Source organism: Pelmatolapia mariae, linkage group LG15 (genome assembly GCF_036321145.2).
Source record: "Pelmatolapia mariae isolate MD_Pm_ZW linkage group LG15, Pm_UMD_F_2, whole genome shotgun sequence".
In the NCBI taxonomy this organism is placed as follows: domain Eukaryota; kingdom Metazoa; phylum Chordata; class Actinopteri; order Cichliformes; family Cichlidae; genus Pelmatolapia; species Pelmatolapia mariae.
In genome coordinates, this window is record NC_086240.1 from 15,361,257 (window position 1) to 15,384,271 (window position 23,015).

Here is a 23,015-nt window from a genome sequence, read left to right on the forward strand (position 1 = left end):
CTTAAGTGTTTTTAAGGCAGTTTTTACCAATCACTGTAGCCTAAAATGAAGCAGTAAGTTCAATAAACAAAGAAACACTAGACATTTAATGCTACCTTTTTAATCTTCAATTTTTTCAATTTTAATGTGTGCAATCTCTCTGTCTGTGAATCAACTGGAGTATTTTAGAGTGTAGAATTGCTCATTAAATCTATGTCTTTATCACATACACATTCACAATCATTAACTGGAAAGTGTAAGAAATAACATGAATTGTTGGTGGTGGGTTATTAGCACGCTATTAAGAATGTAACAGCGTGAAGAATAAAAACAATGCAAACAGTAATTAGTTGCTATCTTCCACCGTAAGTAATGAAGTATTAGAAAACCAGATGATCTCTTAAGACTAACCCTTAATATCCACTCAATGAATGACAAACCACATTAATAAAAGAAGATTTTTTAAACACAATATATCCATTTTCCATGTCTCGTCTTTGAGCTCTAAGTGTGTTTTAAACCCTTTTGCCTTTGTCCCTCCACACACAAGAGGGTAGGGTGGACTTTGAGCATTCAAAGAATTGTCTGTGCCTCCCAGTCTCCCAACAGGGCCCACCTGAGAGTATAAAAGCCTCAAGCTGAAGCACAAAAAAATCAGTCTCATTTCGGAGTACTCGTTGACCCAAAAGGAGGGGGCTTCAACGAACCCATCATGGGGGACTCAAAGCTCTGCCTTTTGCTGCTCCTCAGTACATCTGCCTTGACTTGTGAGTAGTTCCTAAATTCTTTCAGTTTAAAAAAGTATTTTTTACAGTGTTGAAAAGTTTGCAATAGATATCAGTGTACTGTAGACTTTGCAGAATTGTTAAATGAAGGTTAAAAAAAACATGCAACAAGTACAAAAATTGGGAAAACACAAAACATCTGTTGGTACTCACCTATGTGTAAATCCTTGTTAGGTTATTATTAGGCTTGGTAGATGGGTTTAAGTTGTAGTGCATTGCGTTTTAGTTGTATTACAGGTGCTAAAGCAAATGATTAATCTTTGTTTTCCAGTTGCACAAGATCGTTATCAACCAACCTGTCTCTGTAAGTTCATTTTGATGTTGACATCAAGTTTGCACAGTAGCAGTAGTTTCCAAAAGATAACTAATAAATGAGTTCTCATTACTCTAATCTCATCTCTTCTAGTGGCTCAAAGGTACAAGAGCCTACACAAGTATGAATACCAATATGAAGCTGAATCTCTGAATGCCATCAACGGAGCCTCACATCTCAAGAATGGACACAAGGCTTCCTGCAAGGTATGAGAAACATTTCACAATGATGCTAAATCATCCGTTTTTCCCTTTCCATTCCATGTATTTCAGAAAGAGAAATTTCCCTCCTCTCACAGGTTGAAATTGAAGTGCCTCAGACTTGTAATTTCATTGTACGCACTACTGGCTGCAGGCTGAGTGAAGTTGTTGACACGGACGCACAGGGTAACCCTGTGTTTGCCAACAGCCCCAGCTCTGATGCCTTCGCTGCTGAAATGGAAAAGTATGTAATTTCTCCATGATAATTTAAACCATTGAAAAAAAAGTGGTATATTTGGAGACTGTGCACTTTTTTTTTAAAGGTATCCCCTGAGGGTCGTGATTGAGGGTTTGTATGATGTGAAACTGTACCCTGAGGACGGTGAAACAACAACTGTCCTGAACTTTAAGAGGGGTATCATCTCTGCACTGGCTGTTCCTGTGCTGGAAGAAGACAAGAACAAGAATATGGTACAACACAAGGAAATACACAGTGCAACAAAGCTGGATTAAAAATATCACACACATAAACCACATTCTATATGTATTAAAAAATGGTTTCGTAATCATATATTACACATTTTTATTTATTTCATCTAATCTTTACCATATTCACTGCAGCCTACAATTCATGGCAACTGCAAGACCCACTACACAGTCAATGCTAGAGAAGACATTGCAACTGACGTCAGCCTAAACAGGGATCTGTCCAGATGTGACAAATTTGTCCCAATGAGAGATCACACCAGCCCCTTGGCTCTTATCACCGGCATGGTAAGGCACTCAAAGACAAGCTGTGAGCTGAAAACTTTAAACACTATGACAAATCAAAAGAGAAACTCTACCTTTGTTCGTAGTACTGTGATATTAATGTGTCTTAACACACTGGTGGTTAAATTTAAGCTATAATGGAAAGAAAAGCTGAATTGAGTATCTTTAAAAAAAAATTGTAATGCCTTTACTTTTGCAAAAGATTACACAAAAATGTGCAGACACAAATATCCACAATGCTAACATCCTCATCTATAACTTTTAAGCACTACCCTCTTGCTCAGCTGATCAGAAGCTCCCAAAGCTGCAATTACAGGTTTGACAATGAGAAAAAACACATGACCTTTGGGTCCTGCACTGAGAACCACATCCTCATTCCCTTCTCATATAAGTAAGTCAAACCTTGTACTACACTCTATTGAATGCTCTGCTATGTAGGTACACACAGGGATATGCATTTGTTTTGTTTTTCTCCCTGTTTTCTAAATTTAAGGAGAGAATATGGAGTTGCCAATGTTGGAAAGCAAGAGCTCACCCTGGTTAAAGTTTCTCCTCACAATGACAGAATCTTTGTTCACGGTAAGCCTTTTTTTGTTTAATTTGCTTTGTTTTGATTTGTTATAACTAAAATGTAGTGCAGACTCGTGATAATCTTTTTGTTTGTCTGCTAAGGTGTCCTTGTCAAGGATCTCCACATGGAGGCTGTTGAGGACAAGAGTTTTGTACAGGATAAAGATGCAGTTCTGAATCTCCTGAGAGAACTGGACACTCTGCCTGAGAACGAGGGTGAGAAGAGGGCTCCCCTGTTCCACAAGCTTGTCTCAACGGTCCGTGGAATGAAAACAGAAACCTTGAGCGCGGCACTCCCTGAGGCTCTTGCGGTGTCCCGAGTCCTCACCTACCAGGTACTGGCTCAGTGTGGAACTCCTGAATGCAGCAGTGCCATCATGAAGATCCTCAGGACCTTTGACACCAACGCTCTTGAGGTTGATGCGACTGTCTTTGCTTTGGGACTCGTGTCCAATCCTTCTGCACTCTTGATCCACGATATGCTTGAGATGGCCAAATACAAACCCAGCAAGCCTGTCATGTATGCTCTGAGCAATGTTGTAAAGAGGTAAGCAAATTAAATCAGACTTTATTCAAGGAAAAATTTCTCGATAAGAAGAAAAAAAAGAGAGAAAAATACATTTTGGAGGCTAAATATTGTGTTTTCCATTTTTACAGGTTTTACAAATCTGAAGGAAAGCAAATTCCTGAGATTCACTCTGTTGCTGAGTTCATGGCTTCCCAGTTGGGTGACTGCTCTGGAGACAAAGACAAAACTTTTATGACACTCAGGGTAGGTATTCTGCCCATAACTTCAAACTAGAATACTGTTACTGTAGAAATAAAGTTAGAGAATTACTTTTATGATAATTATGATTGTTTGAAGCAAAAATATATCAACACATATTGAATCTTGATGATACAATGTTTTTATTAGCTAGGTGGTTGCTAGGCAACAATGATTACAATGTAACATCTGATATAGAACCTTTAGGGTTCTCAGCTGTACCTGTCTGCCTATTTGTTTTCTCAACTCCTGATTGTGTTGGAGGAGTTCGCGACCACAGAAGCAAGCAAACACACACAGACACAGATTTCATGTATTATAGTAAAATAAACAGAAATCGATGATATACATTTAAAGGGAGGATCCTTTGGAGCAACACGCTAAAATTGCCCATTACAAAACAAGATATCATGATCTCACCTGTATGAGCATGTTGAAGCATGCATGAATTTATACTCTTCTTCATGTGTTGATTATTTGCTTTACTTTTTATCTTAGGTTATTGGAAACATGGCTCCAGCTGTGGTACCTGCTAGTCCAGCACTCAGGACTGCTGTGATCAACTGTGTGAACAAACCTACAGCTTCTCTGGCCGTGCAACAAGCTGCAATTCAAGTGTACAGGCTGACCCCTCTCCCTGAAGAGGTAACCTATTTAAAAAAGTTTTTTTTAGAAATTCTTGAAAGAGTAGTTCTCAAATAGTTACCTGATCACTTGCATAAATTGTTTATTTGAAGAATTTCAGTCAGGATTTACAGAGCAACAAAGCACAGATAGAGCACTAGTGAAGAGTTGCAACTCAGTGTAGCATCTGATATCACTAATAACAAAAATGTATTATAAAAATTATCACATGGCAGGAGTATTAAATGAAATTTTCATGAAGTTCGACAGAGTTCTGTGCGAACTTAAAACATACATGTTTCCCTTGGATAACATTATTAGACAACACTGCATACAATTTCATTGCTATGCACAGAGGCGGAGGCAGACATTTGATACACCCGGGGCTTAGCCCTAAAGGGTAGTATGCATGTGGGATTTGGGGGGGGGGGGGGTTAGAAATGACTGAAAGATTAATTGGCTCTGTTTTGAGTTTTGTTCAAAAAAGAATGACTTCATATAGGGAAATATATATATCACATATGCAGGACACCTTAAACTAGTTTTTTAATTAAGCAGCAAGGCAGAACAAAGTCGGGGCTGTATCAAGACACGCGGACTAAACCCCAATTCAACCAAACCCAGAACTGATCTGGAATTAAAACAGGACTACAACAGTTCAAAATCAGGACTACTTAGGATTTAACCAAGACAGAACCAGAATCAGAACTAGATGATAGTAGCACTAAAAATCATCATGGACCTGCACTACACTTATTTTTTAATTCTACCAAAGTACACTATTTAGATTGAGAAAAGTTTATATAATTATTTAGCCTTGTTGTGCAAACAAGCCTGCATAACTTAATAAATATAGAATTTGAAAAATAACAAACCTAAAAAGAAACACTAGGTACGAGATAAATGAGTACCTATGATACGGTGATACTTTTGGTAAACAACCATTTGACTAACATGTCTGTCTCACCTGGCTCTTGTTCCATCTCTGTTCTGTCCTCATTCTCCTCTCCATCTCCCTCTCTGTTCCTCTCTCTCCCTCTTTGTGCTGACAATCAAGCCAAACACCAACATCATCAAATATACAGTTGAAACCAGATATTTACATACTCTTCAGATAAAAACACAAACACTTTTTTAATTGTAACATCAAATCAGACTAAATGTTTATTTTTTTAGATTGATAAATATAAAAAACATATTTGTTAACTTTAAGAGTAAAGAGAGAAATTGTCTGTATTTCTTAATTGTAAATGGCACCAAATTGTATTCAAAATTGAGCCACACTTATGGAGGTCCACAATTCTTTTCCTGGTGTTTTGGTTGACATCTCTTGATTTTCCCATTTCAAAGAAACAGGCTCTGTGTTTTGCCTTATATGCATCCACAGGTGTGCCACCAATTTACTCACAAGGACTCTACTAACCTATCAGAAGCTTCATAAGCTCAGAATGGAATCGTCTGGAGTTTTCTTATTAATTAACAATAAACTTAGTGTATATGTACTCCTAAATTTGATGAAAGTGATAAAAAATAGACAGCTCTGTCTCTCTTTATTCTGACATTTAACTAATTCAAAAGATATTTCAATATTTATTTATCTAAAACAAAACAAGTTTACTCTAAATTGATGTTTAACAGTAAAAAAATGTTCTTGTGTTTTCCATAAAGTGTATGTAAATATCTGGTTTAAACTGTGAATATACTGCTGTGTATTGAAATTCCTCTTGTTTTGCATAGGAATATACTGAACAACATATAAAGCATAATATATAAAATAACATCTACCAGAGTTTTTTCTTTGAAAGAAGCCCCTTATGTCCATTCTTGTATATCAGTACATTACTGAAACCGATTTATTTAGCCGTGGAGGGTAACAACTGAAAATATGAAATAAACATACATGTAAGCTAAGACTCTCTAAGAAACAGCTTTGTTGTTGTTCAGCTTTTCATTTCGCCATTTGTTGATTCACTTGAAGAGCAAGTAATGTAATATGGGTCAAGTGATCAGTTTGATAACAATCTTTCGTGATACACCGTCATATTTACATTATTTGTACAGTACGAATGATTTGCTTCGGTACCTGGTCGAACTTCAGTTCTCCTCTATCTGCCTGGCTGCGTTTCTCCAACAGCAAACTCACAGGCAGCAGCTCCCCCCGCCCCCTCGCTCAGTCGCTTAGTGTCTGAGCTCGGATCATACCAATATTAGGGGGGATTTACGCACAGTCATAAATCCCCCCCCCCCCCCCGCCGCTCCGCCACTGGCTATGCAGATGACACCCAGCTTTATTTATGGATAAAGCCAGATGACACATGACTTGTAATGTTTTCTCCTGAATTAAATTTTTTGACCAGGATATGTCCTTCAGTGTGCATATTAGACAAATATGTCAGACTTCTTTCTGCTTTCATCTGTGCAATATCTCTGTAATTAAAAATATCCTTACTCAGAATGAGTTAGGATATCATAAAATAGTTCATGCATACATTATTTCTAAACTGAAATGCTGTATTTTCAAAGTTTCCCTAAAAAGCCTTCCATTACTCCAAAACGGTGTAGTGAGAGTACTAACAAACGTAAGAAAGAGAGATATTTCCCCATGTTATCGTCTCTTCTTTTTCTCCCTATTAAATCCAGAATTGAATTTTAGATCCTTCACCTCACATACAAAGTCTTAAATAATCAGGTTCCACCATATTGTAAAGACCCCCAAGTACCATGTTATCTTTACAGAGCAATTAACTTTCACACTGCAGGCTTACATGTTTTTCCCACAGTCTCTAAAAGTAGAATGGGATAAAGAGCCTTCAGCTATCAGGCCCCTGCCCTTGGAACCAGCTCCCAGTTTGGAATTGGAGCATACACACCATCCCTACTTTTATTATTAAACTGTGCTTTCTGATAAAGATTACACTTCATCCTGGATTTGATGACCCTGAACCATCACTTATTTAAGCTGCTATAGGCTCATAGTGCTGCAGGACTTATTGTGATCCACTGTGATTCACTGTCATACACTGTGAGCACTTCTTCACCTCTCGCTGTGAACAATTCTACTCATCTCTTTTGTCTTTCCACATCATGGGCATGAATGTCATGTTAATTTTATGAGTTTAATGATTCCTTTGAATGCCAATAAACTACCAAAAGTATATTTGAGGTGCATTTTTCTAAGGGATATTTAATCAAATATTTATTGGGGTGTATTTATACTTGTATGCATATGTTTGACCCTGTGTAGATAATAGAAAATCTGAAATAAATTCAAATTTGTGTCCCCAAATCTTGTTTTTTAAAGACTTGAAAGATGTATGTTGTACAATCATTCCACTCTGGAAAAAGAACATTTCAAAGAAATCATTACAAGTCCCAATTTACTGTGACATTCATGCCAATAACGAGTACATGTAAACTTTTAACCAACACTCTACCAATGTAGCATGTCATTAAATTTGATCTCCTTTCAAATCAGACAATTAGTCAGACCCATATAATGACTTTTTTTTTACACTAATTTGTTTTAATGTACTTTGGCCACAGGGCAGAGAGGAGTTTATGCAGGTTCTTCTGGACAGCACTAGTCCCATGCAAAAACGTATTGCTGCATATCTGGTACTTATGAAGAACCCTCAGCTAAGTGAACTTGCCCGGATGGTGAATGCCTTGCCTAATATACAGGACCAACAAGTCAAGAGCTTTGTCATCTCCCACATTACCAACATTTTGTCCTCATCTGGGTCAGAGACTCAAGCGTAAGTGAGAATTATTGGTAAATAGAAGTTGTTATTCCAATTCGGTCACAATAACTCGACTATTTTTTTCTACAGGCTGAGACAGAAGCTTCAGGATGCCATTCAGGGTAATGAGATTGGGCCCATTATGGACCCCACAAAGTTCTCTCGCAACTATAAGTTTGGATCTTTGGAGGGCAATATGATCTTTGAGGGTACAAGCTACCTGCCCAAGGAGGTCATGCTTGAAATGACTCTCAAGGCATTTGGCTATGACATTGACATGGTGGAGGTAATGATTTTGGGCCATTTACTGCAAATTGAGACACTGTTTTGAAATGTTCGGTTTAACAGAACAAATCTGTCACCTTTGAAGATCGGTATGGAGGGGACAGGATTTGAGCCGACTGTTGAAGCTTTGTTTGGAGAAAATGGATTCTTCCCTGACACTGCCATGCAGACTATGTATTTTGTGTCTGACAACATGCCACAAAGAATCCGCGAAGTCATGCAGAACGTGATCCCTGCTTTCAAGACAGACCGGATAAATAGACAGGTATTTCAGTCGTGGGGTGGTGCTCTTACATGGTGTTGACTCTCTGCTGTATTGTATCACTTTCTGTTCCAGTTACAATGCACATTGCACATTTGTTTTCCCCACATGGTATTTTGTGTAGATCTATCTATTTAACTAAAACATGAATTTAATTAAAACAGATAATTGCCTGTCTTATAGTGTAATCTTAATTTTCTTTGTATAACTTGAATAACCAGTTAATTATATTAACAGGGTTAATTGATTTTGTCTTTAGGAATTCGCTAGCTTAGCTTAGCTCAACCACCCGCACTTTCCTGCTCAGTGTGTCAGATGTTTATCTACTCCTCGCCCCCCTTTAGTAATAACAATACTTGCAAGAAATGTACCCTGTTTGCAGCTTTGAAGGCCAGGATCAGTGAATTGGACACCTGTCACCACAACCTAGAAAACCCTGTAGCTAGCCTGGCCCCAGCAGCCAGTGCAGGTGAGGGTAGCTTAGCCACCATTCGCCCTCCCCCAGCAGACTGTCCCGAGCAGCCATAGAAAACAGGCTGGCTAGGGGACCTACACACACGTTGAGGAACAAACTCTGGATATTGGTGGATCTGTTTTGAGAAGTGTGATGTTAGAGACACCTGCAGCAATAGTCAATTATCTTCCTGGGGCCAGAGCAGGCGACATTGAAGGAACCCTAAAACTGCTCTCTAAAGACAAACGTAGATTTAGTAAAATTATAATTTAATGACTCCCAGTTCCATAAATTTGACATCAATAAATTAATACTAAACTGGTGTGTAACGTTGCTAACACATGTTGGACTCTAGCTTTCTCTGTTTCCCTCCCCAGTCAGATCAGGAGTGACATGTTTAGCTACATGTTGTCCTTAAATTGCCCTCTATCTGAGTGGTGTCCATAAAACAATGTGCGTTTTATAGACAATTAGGAAACTTTCTGGTGAAAACCTGGTCTTGTTAGAAGGGATAGCATCCATCCCGCTTCAGACAAAGCAACTCTGATTTCTAGAAATCTGGCTAAATGTATTAAATCCCCAAAAACATGACTATCCAGAATTTAGACCAGGAAGCAGAATTGCAGTCTACACACATATCTGCATCTTCTCTCCTCCTGTTCTCTCCACCCCATCCCTATACCCCTTGATACTGTTGAGCACAGTGTTGTATTAAAAAGATAAGAGCATTCTGTAGGAATTAAAGGTACTGTGCCACAGTGGTTTGAATCATATCTAATAGATTCCAATTTGTTTATGTAAATGGGGAGTCTTCTCACACGCTGAGGTAAATTACGGAATTCTACAGGGTTCCATGCTAGGACCAATTCTGTTTACATTACATTGCTCCTCTTAGGCGCATACATTTTCATTGCTATGCAGATGCAGATGATACCCAGCTCTTTCTATCCATTCCCTACTTCTAAACTGATATAAAACTTAAAAACCTTAGAAAAATGGTATATAATAAGATAACTGCATGAATGGCATTGACCTCCAGTGACACTGAGGACTCTTATAGTAATTTCTAACAAGGATATGTCCTTCAATCTGTATATTAGATAAATATGTAGGACTTCTTTCTTACATTAGTGCAAGATCATTAAAAAAATAGAAAAATCCTGCCTCAGAGTGATGTTGAAACACTAGTTTATACACTTATTTCTTCTTCCCTGGGCCTGGTTTCTTCCGGTTACAAGGGAGGATTTCCTTCCCGCTGTTGCCAAGTGCATGCTCAAAGGGGTTGTTCGATTACTGGAGTTTCTTTATATTAGGGTCTCTACCTTATAATACCTTACAATATTAACCACCTTGAGACCACTGCTGCTGTGATTAGCCATTATATAAAAATTGAATTGAATTGAATTGAGGAGCAATCTGTTTTACTTTAGTCAGACTTTAAATTAATTATGAACTCTTTCAGTGGGTAACATTTTAAATTGTTTGCCTATATTTTGGCCTCCTAGAACCTGATGAAGGAGATCGGACAAAATCTCAACAAACTGGTGAGAGAGCTGAAGACCATGCAGTCTCCAGAGGCAATGGTTTATCTGAGACTTTTGGGAAATGAGCTGGGATATCTGAATACTAATGAAATGGAGGAGATAGCCTACTCTGCTGCTACGATGATCAACAACATGTTAAAGATGTTCCCAACTGATGTAAGATGAAGTTAAAGGACATTCACAGTGTGCAATCAATTCCTAATGATTTAAAGATTCTATTATACGTGTGTTTTTATTTTCCACAGTTAATTAGAGCACTAATGGTGAACTCTGACAACACAATCTTTGCCCACTACATCTTCATGGACAATGAGTTCTTCCTGCCTACTGTCACCGGTGTGCCTCTGAGGATTGCACTCTCTGGTACTTTTACACCCGGTATCAAGGGTGGACTGAGGATTGCTCGTGACATGGTAATTCTCCATAAATATATTTAAATGCCATCTGTCATTTTTTTTCACCACATGATCACAGGTGTTAACCTTTCTCCTGTTTCCACACAGAGTGAAGTGACCTTCATGCCCTCTGCTGGTATTGAGTTTGCAACTCAGATTGGCTCTCACATCCCTGAATATGTCAACTCTGGATTAGAAATGCACACCAACTTTTTCCATGAGAGTGGCCTGAATGCCAAGATCACCTTTGGTCGTGATAATATTAAGCTGACCATCCCTGCTCCAACAAGTCCAACAAAGCTCATCAAAATTACGTAAGCAAAAGCTAGACCTTTTATATATTACTTAGCTTTTCTCCAATATGAATACAGAGAAAACAGCTGATTAAATCTTATCTTGAAGTAGAACCCAATGTTTGTCAAAGCAAAATTAACAAAGCTTTGTTTCTATGTATCTTTGATTAAATTCATTTAGGACAGAATTACATTTTACCTTTGCTACAATTCCTATTTAGAAACAACCTTGTGGCTGTGACGGGATCGGAGGTGAAGACCATCCCTCCAATCGTGAGGGACAAGGTTGATGTTAGTGAGTGTAGTCCTGCCTTTGTGGGAATGAAATACTGCACTGCTCTGCAATACATTGACGCTTCCTCTCAGGAGACAGTGCCCTACTTCCCCCTCACTGGAGACAGCAAGTGTGTAAAATATTCTTAACCACCTGCAAATAACTGTCTCTTAAATGTAATTATTTCATAAATAAATACTGTCAATTTAACCTAACAGATATGTTGTGGAGCTGCACCCAACTGGTGAAGTTTCAGAGTACACAGCGACTATTGCCTATGAACTCCTCAGCGAGGGAGACAATGGCCGGCAGAAAGTTGATTCCTTGAAGTTTATTCTAAAAGCTGACGGTAATGTACAATATTTGATTTTTTTTTCTTCTTTTGATTTGTTTACAGTTAAATCATAATTTTTTGGACAAAGACAACATTTTTATAATTTTGTCTTCTTACACCACCACAGTGGATTTTAAATTTGAATGCAGTCTTTCAGCTTTAATTCAAAGGGGTTCAACAAGTATTGCATTAACTACTTAGAAATTGGTTGTCATGCATCTCTCTCCTTCCCATACTTTTCTCTTTCCATCATTCTATTGTCCTACAAATTATGGACTTAACTGTAACTTTAGTCATTCAATTGGTCAACAACAGGTGCAGAGCCAACTGAAGCCAGAGCAGTCATGAAATATAACAGAAGGAGGCATGTCATCAGTGCCGACATCCAGATCCCTGACTACGATGTGGAGGCTGGAGTTAGGCTGGGTGTTGTGGATGGAAACACAAAGGGCAGAGGAACTCACACCATCTTTCTCGATTTTTTAAACAAAAATGTTCCTCAGCTCTCCCTGGTTGGTCGTGCCAAGTAAGAAAGCAACTACAGATCACTAATAATCAATAATTTTTTAATCTCACTGCTATCATTAACAGCAACATGTATATGTTCTTTCAGTCTAAAAGCCATGAAGGAAGGTATGCTCCAAGTCCAACTTGTGGTCCCATCAATCAGTGCTGAAGCTACTGTCACAGCTACAATGAAACGTGATGAAGAAGTGGAACTGGAGCTTGAGAGTGAAATCAAGGTCATGGATGCCAACTCTCAACAGAAAATCAATATCAAATATGGTAAATTGCTTTTTCAGTTACAGTGTTCTAAATGTCCCATCACAAGTTATTTAATAATTGCGTATTGTTGCTTTTTTGTATCAAGGTATGAAAAATGACATCCTCCTCTCTGTAGAAATATCTGTCACTCTGAAAATCATAGTTAATAATTGGAGCCTAAAAGATGGTTTTACTGACCATTTAAAGGCAACTATGATCAAGACGTAGTGAAAAAGTTGACCCATTTCTAATAGATTGAATTTGATTTTTCTCATTAACTAACTTTGTTTGGATTTTATTCAGTGCTCTCTTCTTTATCATTTTAGACGCCACAAAAATTGAGGTTGAGGTCAAGTCGGATGTGAACGCTAAGACCACCATGTTGCCTAAGGGCGACTTGATTAAAAATTATGGCAATGATCTTCTTGACATGCAAGTGGGACAAACTGACATGAAAGTTCGTCATATCTTCAAGAAGTTTGTGGAGGTACATACATATTTGCTCAATTATACAAATGTTTTTCTTAAAAAAACATAAACTCAAAAACAGAATCAGAGTACTTTATTAATCCCAGAGGAAATTTTGTAACTGTGCATATAATAATGGTTATCTGTTTTCAGGCAGCAAACAATTACATGGAAAAGTATGGTGCTGATTTCCCTTACATTCGGAACTTCAGATTGCCTGACATGCCAGAGATTTCCCTACCAGAGACACTATTCCTGAATACGTAAGTGTATTAAACCTCATGGTAAATATTAAAACTGTCTAATTTTTCTCCCTAAACAAAGAGATATTTACTTTTGTCTTTTTAATAGTGAGGCAACGGCCATCTATTACATAAACAATAATCGCTTCACAATTGCTATCCCTGTGCCACTTGGAGGAAAGTCAAAAGAAGAGCTTAACTTCCCACCAGCTTTGACCACACCAGGCCTGTCTCTACAGCAGTATGGACTGGAAATCCCCTCTATGGAGATTTCCATCCCAGAGTTTGTTGTTCCTGAGAGCATCACGCTATCTATTCCCTTGTTTGGTAGAGCTGAGGTTTCAACAGTGATGAAAAGCAACTTATATGACACAGAGGTCTCTGTGGCTTTCGGCGTAGACCAAGAAGAATCACAAAGCTACTCAGCCAACTTTGTCATCAAAGGAACCTCCCCAATTGACATTCTTTCAATAAAGCTTGAAGGTACTTCACACTGAAGATCAATGATAAATTTAAAGTCATTAATGTGTAGTTCAAATGAAGTGCTGTTTTTTGTGTCGGAATAGTTTTCAAGAGATTCTTGATGTATATATGGATATTGTATACAAGCAAATGGATCTTTTCTGGTAAAGTAGTCACCATAGGGATTCTGAAGTTATTAGTCAGCAATTAAGCAGTTTTTTTGTTTTTTGTCCTTGTGTGTTTTTTTTTTTTAATCTAGGCTCAGGAAAAGTCGCCACTACCGATTCCATCAAAGCCCAATTTGAAAGTTCTTTGGCCCACAAATTCGTTGAAGCCAGGATTAGCATTGTTGAAGATGCAATCATCTCTGATGCAATTCATTTGAAAACAAACACCAAGATAGAAGCCAGAAGTCCACTTGGTCTCAGTGTTGTCACAGAGCACACTGGTATGGCTGGAATAAACCATGAGGAAATGTCTGTTGACAACAAACTTCAGGTGGCATTTGAAGCTGGACCCATTTATGGCAGGACTCTCTCACTCCAGTCCTTAACCATCTTCCCATTCAGGCCAGAAGTAAAGTTTGATTCTAATTTTCAGGTAGATTCCACACTTGTTAAGGCCCTGAATGTAATTACAGGAACCTATATCAGTGGGGAAGTCTCAGTTGTGTCTAACACCAGTGCCTTTGATGTCATCACTCACAATGCTGAGCTTTCTATCAGAGATAGCAGAGTGAAACTGATATGTGCTGCAAATGCCCTTGCTTTTGGCATGAAGATGCAAAATCAGATGGAAGCCTCTGCTGGTGCTGGTGAAGTCATCTTGAGGATGGAAACAAACACAGACCACTCTGAAAATCATGTTTACTCTTTGCTGACCGCCTCTCTTGATGTCAATGGTCTGGCTATAAATAGTGATGCCAATGTGAAGCTTCTTGAAAATGAGGCTACTCATAAGGTCATTCTGAGAATGAATAAAGATGGTTTCACCACAAAAGGAACAACTACTCTCCATAGCCCGCTGTCCATGGAAAACACCTTTGATGCCGAGGTTGATGCTACAAGAGCTACTCTATCCATTACCAACAGGGCTGCGATGTATGAAATCAAGGTTGACAACACCAACAATTTGACCATAACTCTCTCCGGCCTTAACTTCAACTCAAAGGCTGAAGCCTCTGCAAGGGATTATGCCTCTTACACTCATGATATCACCTTCGACCTGAACCCCCACAGTGTTTCTTCAAATGTTAACAACAATCTAAATCTCCTGAGTGCTAACTTTATTAATCAGGCACAGCTGCAGGCAGGGCTTGGCAAGCTGGATCTGAGTGGAGTTTTGAAAGCCAACAATGGTGAAGAAGAGCTCAAGCACACCTATCAGATCAGTTATGGTGACATGAGTGCTAATGCAAAGTGCAGCACCACTGGAAAATTCCTTGGAACTCACATGAGCCACAACACTGAAGTTGAAGTTGTCGGCCTTGCTGCCATGATTACCAATGATGTCCGCTTTCACTCACAACCGGTGCGCTTAAGCCACACTGTGCGTTGCAATATTGCTCCTTTCGATTTCAACTTGGATGCCATATTGAATGCTGAAGGAGATATGGCCATTTATGGAAGAGAGAGTGCCCAGATCTACAATAAGTTTCTCTTTAGAGCTCAGCCCATGGTTCTTGCCAGCTCAAATGAAGGCAGGGCATCCGTAACCCATCAACTGAATAATGGCTTTTCCCTTGAGACCACATTTGACAACAAGATGGTTACTACTTTGTCACTCCAAGAGCAAAAGACTAGTTTTAAATTCAAGTCTAAAATGAATGAGCACACCTTTGATCAGAACATAGAAGTTTATAACACTGCTGAGACAACTGGAATTGAGGTTTCTAGTACAATCGTTACAAACATTATTAACACAGCTTCCACAGACAACCAGGAGTTCACTGTCTCTGGCTTACTCAAATATGACAAGAATACAGATAGTCACATAATTCAGATTCCAAATCTGCTTGCCCTCCTGGAACACATCAAGGGATTTTTTGTGAATGTTGCAGATGCACTGCACCACTACATCAACAATGATAGTATAAGAGCTAAAGTTGAGGCTCTTCCGCAACATATAAGTGACCTACTTACTGAATTGAATATAGAAGGCAAGATAATTCAACTGAAAGAGTTTTTCAGTCATTTAATTCAGAAATATACTATCTCCATGAATGATGTGGAAACATTTTTGAGGAACCTAAATGTTACTATTAAGAAACTACTAGCTAATCTCTCTGTTTACATCCAGAACTTTGTTGATGTGGTGAATGAAACTATTTTTAGTGGCAATTTCCCTGAAACCACCATTCAAGCGATCCAGGAATGGCTGAATAACCTTAATGAGGAATATGATATCGAGCCCATTATTGTATATGCAACTGAAACCATAGGAGAAATCATTCAAGTGTTTGACTTGGAAAGACTAAAGGGCAGCAGCTTTGCATTCCTACATGATATTGCTGGCAAGGATGAAATCAAAGCCAAACTACAGTCAATCCTCAGAGGTATAAAAGAAACATTGGAGATTTTTGTTGCTGAGCTAAAGAGCTTCACGTCATCCTTAAAAGCTCATATCGAGTTATTAACCAGCTACATTCCCACGAACATTGTCAGCCCCATAACAGATTTTATTCAGAAAATTATTCAGGACTTTGATATTGTAAATAAGATTAACACAATAACTTCCAAACTAAGTGAACTGATTGCAAAGCTTGAGGCTGACAAAAATTTTCAAGCAATCTTAGATAAAGCTGTGGAGGTCGTGAAAAAGATCAAGATTGACGAAACCATCACTAATCTCGCTACTGACATAATAAAATGTTATCGTTTTTTAATGGATTCCACTGAGTTTACTATCTACCACTGGAAAACAACTGAAGTAAAAGAAATAATTCAGGAAATTAACATGTTTATTGAAATGATTGTGGAAGAGCTTAAATCATTTGATTATAACAACTTACAGCAGTTTGTTGATCTGTCTGTATGGATCATGAATGAGATTATTAGAAAACCTGAAATTCTTCAACTACTTGGGGCAATAAGAGATTTTGTCAATGCGGTGTTATTGTCTGTTCGAGACCTTTCAGAACACTTAAGAGAAATCAAAGTAGCTGAAGTTTTTAAAACTCTAATGGATATCTTCGATGAAGTTGTGTTTAATACTCTTAAGAGAGTTGCCCAACTTGTCAAAGACAAAATTACAAGCCTTGATATCCCAACTCAGCTTGACATACCCGAGTTCACTATCTTTGGGTTACACACTGTTAAAGCCACCACAGTCTCCACTGATGACATCAAGCAGAGAATTATTGAACTTATTGATTTAATTTTAAACTTTAAGATTAGCATGTTTGACATGGATGCTTTCTTTGGAGATTTGACGATGAACTACTTTCCTTCCATCCCTGAGGTAACCCTCCCAGAGATCACTCTTCCTCAGATCTCATTCCCCAAAATTCCACAAGTTCCTACAGAAAAACTTGCCAAGTTTCTTCAAGTCCCTGAAATAAGCTTGCCAACCATTCCAACTGAAATTGTAGCCCCATCTTTTGGTAAACTCTTTGGTGAACTCAAACTCCAGACTCCCATCTACACAATGGAGACATCTGCTGAGTTTAAGAACGCAACTGAGAATGCAATGACGCCTCAATTCAAGGGATTTTTCACTTCCATTGGAAACTCTCCAAATGTTGACATTCTCAATTACAAACTAGATTCCACTGCTCGCATTGCAATCCCAAAAATGAGACGTGTTGTCTTTGGAGAGACAGTAAAGTTCAGGCACAATTTTCTTGGAGCTGAACATCAGGCATCTGTGACTCTCTATGGCCTATCAGCTCAGGCCCAAGCAAAGACTGAAATTAAGGTCACTACTAGACCTTACACTTCTACCTTTGTAAACACAGCCTTTATTGCTAGGGAAGGGGGAATGACTGCTTCTCTTGATACAACATACACACATTTAGTGGACATTCAATTTGACAAGAATGTCATTGCCAGTAATGAGGTAGCTCTAAAACAGAAATCACTTGTTCGCCAAGATGGCTACACGCTTACTCTAACAGCTGACAATACAGGAACGTTTAATGGTGATGATAGCCACAACAGCAAGTTAGAGTTGTCATTTACTCCCAGCATTGTCACCATATCTTTCAGTGGTGACACAGACTGTTCCATGTTAAAGATGAAACAACATATTAGTGCTGAAGTTAGCACATTTTCCTACTTCAAGTTTAACGTTCGCAATGAAGCAGAAGCACCAATTATTAAGAACAGTCTTTTTGTTGGATCTGGATATGCAAACCTTCATGACATGAAGGTTGAGTTGAAAGCAAACAAAGACACAGAACTCTATGGTGCAGTCACTGGTAGACTTTCCAATGCAATAAGCGTTATAGCTCACCCTGGTGAGTTTTTCTTTGACTTTCAAAACAAAGGAAATGTTAAGGTCAACAGTTTTGAATTTTTGACTGCTAAAATAGAACTACAGAATGATTACTTGGCCCACATCAGTCCTGACAGTCAAAAGATGAATACAGTCATTCTGACTCGTTTTAACCAGTACAAAATCTTGTACAACTTCACTCTTGAAAATAATGTAAATGAAGTTGGAATCTTCGCTGCCATGGAAAGTGAGGCCAGTCTTGACTTTCTGAAATACCCCATCAGTATTCCTGAGATTGATCTGCCTTTTGTTGACTTTCATACTCCTGCCATCAATGATCTGAACTTGTATGATCAGGCTGGATTGGACAACATTTTGACTACCACTGACCAGTCTCTGGATGTGAATACTAAGATTGTTTACCAGAAAAGCAAGGCAGCCCCGCTTGCTGATATGATGGGCTTGATCCAAATTCCCTGTGTGGGCAATCTAATAACAGAACTGTCTGTCAAGTCTGCCATTATTAATCTGATTGCTAATGCCAGAATGTATACAGAAGATGATCTTGTGTTCCGTATTGAAGCTACCACAACCTCTATGTTTGAGGACCTTCAAGTCAAACTTGCTGGCACTACTAGTCTTACCACCAAGAGGGGATTCAAGATGGCTAACTCCCTGTCCCTAGAAAACACTCGTATTGCAGGAACTCATGACAGCACCATCAGTCTGAGTGCTGATACTTATGATACTGAAGTCTCTGTGGCAACAATTGCAAATATTGCCCTGCCAATACTAAACATGCAAGCAAACCAAAAACTGGATGCAGACACAAAAACCAAAGCAAATGCCATTTCCACCTTGAGGATAAGTGGTAATTTGAATATTCCTGTGATCAAAACTGTTGGAAGGGCTGAGGCAGACCACAGTCTGAAGCTTGAAGGGACCTCTGATTATATTTCCATGGAGTCCTCTACTAGAGCAAACATGGATGGCACAGTCTATGAGGACTACCTTCTTTATGGATTGCTAGATAACGAAGCTAATGTGTTCCTGAATAAAGACGCCCTGCGCTCAACTTCTAAAGTTATTATTGATACCAAGTTTAACCATGGTACAACCAAAGTCATTGATATGGATGTAAATGAGAATCTTTCCATTGAAGCCTCCATGAGCCATTTGTATGCAGTGCTGAAGTATACTGGAAACAATGAGGCAAACCTGTTCAACTTCAATACCAAAGGGAAGCATATTGCCCAAGCCAAAATGGATTTTGCACCAGCCTCCTCCTTGACTGTTGATATTGACATTGACGTGTCTCAGCCAACCAACATGGGTGACTTTGGTCTCTCTGAGAAGACTGTTGTTGAAGTAACAGCTGCCAAGCAGCACATCTTTACTAATTCTACGCTTGTCAGCCCACTGTACACTACAAGCATGGCAGCTGAAGTAGAAAGCCGTGCTCCTGTCATCAGAGCAGTTGCTAAGTCCTCTGCAACCTCTGCTTTTGTGATCTTGGAATACAACATGGATGGTGAGTTGATTAAAAGTCCCTAAAAACCTCTATCTGTCTTTATCTTTTTTAAGCACTGTTGAGCACTAAATTTGATGAAATTTCTTTATGTAGCTTCTTCTACTGTAAACTTTGAGAATGAAGCTTTCAACATGATTAGCCAAATCACACTGACACATGCTGACCTGACTGTGAATGCCAACCATGCCATTATGCAAGCTATGAGGTAATAATCAATATGTTTGTTTTAAAATGTGTTATTTTAGGAAAATGCACAAAGCTATAATTCATGCTTTACTGTGTATTTTCATATGTAAATTGCATATTTTTATATCTTTTGCATGTAACAACAGATGAGGAGCAATTGTGATTTCAATATTTCCTTTTGTTCCAGTGTTCAACAACATGCACTGAATGTGGACTTCACCAGTCATACTTTCACTGATGTGAACCTTCAATATGCTACACGCAGCAATGGTATCAGTGCCTCAGTATCTTCTCCAGCCACTGGCCTTCTGGGCCTTCAGTTCAGTCGTGCGGTCCCATCCCAGATGAGTGCAAAAGTCTATGGCCGTTACCCTGTAAGTATTGTTAGCAAGATCATTTTAATACAATGGACACTAAGGAAGAAAGGCACTGGATCAAATGGCTAGGCAGAGAGATCGAGCTGGGAAGGATGTGCAACATGTGCACAGATCACATGTGTGTGAATGAGAAGGAGACAAGTGGAAAGGTTACGAAAAACAAGGTGTAGATGGGTAATAGATAAACCGTAGATGTCAAAATTTTTAGGGGCAACACAGGTTGTGTGGTTTACATACAAAGTTAGAGACAGGATTGAGATGGTACAGAGGAGGGATAGTCGATATATTGAACAAAAGTTGTTAAACATGCAGTTGCCAGAGAGTAGGCCCTCAGAAGAGGTTTATAAATGTAGTAAAGGAAGACATGGAGAGGGTTGGTGACACAGAAGAGGATCCCAAGGATAGTATGGTATGAAGGCAGATGAGCCACTTTGGCGACCCCTAAAAGGAGCAGCTGAAGAAGGAGAAGAAGAAGAATGTCAGTACAACGATAAATTAAAATTTTGGTTACTAAATGTTACTTTCTTTTCTTTCTTTCTTTTATTTTCTTTTTTCTAGTCTGCCCCAGAGGTTGATGTTGACATCTTGGTCATCAGATCTACTCCCAAGGATAACGACAAGATGAATCTACAGATTGTTTACAACATGGAGACACCCACAGCAATACTCTCTCTGATCAAGATGAGACTTCCTTCCATAATCTCAACATTCAAAGAGTTTACTGACAAGTATCAGTTCACAGGGTACATGGAGATGTTAAAGGACTCTGTCATTAACCACATCAATGAAGTCTATAATGCTGCAACCAATTATGATGTTCAAATGAGCCAGCTTTCAATTTTGTTCAGGAACATAATTGTACAATACCAGAAAACTGTCCAGGTCTTCCTAAATGCTGTCATTAAGGTCTTAAGGGAGACCAGGTTCAAAGTGCCTGGGTCAGATGAGTTGACCACTCTCCCTGAGGTCTTAAAGAAGCTAACAAGCAGCATTGCTGCTATGCTAGAAGCAACCATTCAGATTATCTATGAGAACATGGAGGCTGCCTATAACTTTTTTGTTGAAAGGTTGAGCAATGTGAAAATGCAGATGCCGGTTGGTGATGCAGTCACTGGAGGGCAGATCATAGATCAAGTTAAAAAACTTTCCAAGAAAATCTTTGAGGAAATGGTGAATTTTGTAAAAAACATGGAGAGTCTTGACACAATGCTAGTGAAAATAGATGAGACCCTGGAGGCTATTGTTGAGAAATCGCAGGAATTTGTAGACTCTCTCAAGTCAGATTATTTAGATGCAATGTTTGTCAATATCAATCATCTCTATCGTAACTTTGTCACGGTCCTAAAGAACATAGTTGACCGGATCTCTGCCTTCGCTATGGAGTTCAACATGGTGTGCGACTACATTATAAATGTGTTCATGTATGTAGTACATCAGTTCAATAATATGGTTCATGGGGTTCTGCAGCAAGCTTCTGAGGAAGTTCAAGCCCACGTGACAGTCAGAGATGGAAAGCTTGAGATTGACCTTCCATTTCACTTTCAACAGTAAAGCATCAAAGAGTGAAGCCTAAGTACATAGGAAACACTACCATCCATTCAGAGCACATTTTTGGAAAGAGTACGGACAAATAGCTTTTCAATATTTATAACAATAAGTTCAGCAGATACACCGGCTACACCATTAATGAAGATGGATTATTTTGTAGAAACACGTGTAGAACATGTAAAATGTTATTCAAACTCACCTTCCAGCATAGACTGAGAAGCATTAATAAAATCCATTAATGCAGTCTGTAAATGTCTGATTTATTGCTTTGTGATTTTTTTTTATTTACATCCGAACTTAATTAATTAGGAAAACTGTCAAACTACACAAAAGTAATTCTTTATGTTAAACTGTATCTTACATGAGTGATCATCAGAATTGGCCGATAATGTCACTGTAGTTTGAATAAATATTCATACCTTTTAATCTCTTCAGATGCAACATTAGCTTCAGATATAGTGATCAGGACAAAGCTTTACATGAATTTCTAAAGCTGAGGTGTTAATTCATTTGTCAAAGAGGCACATTAGAAACTGGGACTGTTGTAGAGGGCTACACCAAAAAGATTAACTCAGTTCTGCTCAATATTAATTTTATCTCTTGATAAACTGTTACTGGTAAGAGTATATTTGACAGTTAAGCAATGAGAATGTGAAATGAAAGGTGAGAATATATAAATCAGTGTTTAATCAGCATTTCCAAAAACAACTAGGAACAAAATGTGCAAGCTATAGCAAAATTTCAAAGACTTTAATTTTATCTATTGCTATTTTACTTGTAGTTTAACTACTTCATCTTCAGTTTTTCTCCATGTTCTCAAAGTTCTGGACTTGAACAAGTGGATTAAAGACAGACTTATGTCTAAGTGGAAATTTTATTTATATAGCACCAGTTCACAACCACAGTCACCTCAGTGCACTTTTTAGTGTAAAGTAAAGACCCTACAACAGGGGTCCCCGATCCCAGTCCACGAGGGCCGGTGTCCCTGCAGGTTTTAGATGTGTCCTTGATACAACACAGCTGATTTAAATGGATAAATTACCTTCTCAACATGTTTTGAAGTTCTCCAGAGGCCTGGTAATGAACTAATCATGTGATTCAGGTGTTTTGACCCAGGGTGAGATCTAAAACCTGCAGGGACACCGGCCCTCGTGGACTGGGATCGGGGACCCCTGCGCTACAATATTAGAAAGAAACCCCAAATAATTACATAACCCCCTTTGAGCAAGTACAGTGGCGAAAGTGTGGATGAATACTCCCTTTTAACACAAGAACCCTTCAGCAGAAACCAGCCAGGGTTATAAATTCCCGAGTAAGTTTCTGGTTAGATACCATGTTCCTGAGATTTTTTTGGCGAATAACCTCAGTTTGATCCTAAATTAAAGCAGGAGATTAGACGTAATCCAGGTCTTT

At 38.6% G+C, this 23,015-nt stretch overlaps 1 protein-coding gene across 1 annotated transcript; it reads left to right on the plus strand.

Annotated features, from left to right (window-relative positions):
* Positions 1-691: 691 nt before the first annotated feature.
* apobb.1 (apolipoprotein Bb, tandem duplicate 1) lies at positions 692-21,605 on the plus strand. The gene is made up of 31 exons (XM_063495795.1): positions 692-746; positions 1,036-1,068; positions 1,171-1,283; positions 1,376-1,521; positions 1,601-1,748; positions 1,899-2,051; positions 2,315-2,439; positions 2,542-2,627; positions 2,721-3,165; positions 3,276-3,390; positions 3,883-4,029; positions 7,552-7,763; positions 7,839-8,034; positions 8,119-8,306; position 8,533; positions 10,255-10,449; positions 10,506-10,706; positions 10,797-11,002; positions 11,203-11,385; positions 11,474-11,604; positions 11,905-12,115; positions 12,203-12,375; positions 12,681-12,841; positions 12,976-13,085; positions 13,174-13,269; positions 13,381-13,547; positions 13,786-16,729; positions 16,880-19,491; positions 19,585-19,696; positions 19,829-20,051; positions 20,613-21,605. Exons 1-31 carry the CDS (start codon positions 692-694, stop codon positions 21,603-21,605), a joined length of 10,881 nt encoding a protein of 3,626 aa, XP_063351865.1.
* The last annotated feature ends 1,410 nt before the right edge of the window (positions 21,606-23,015 follow it).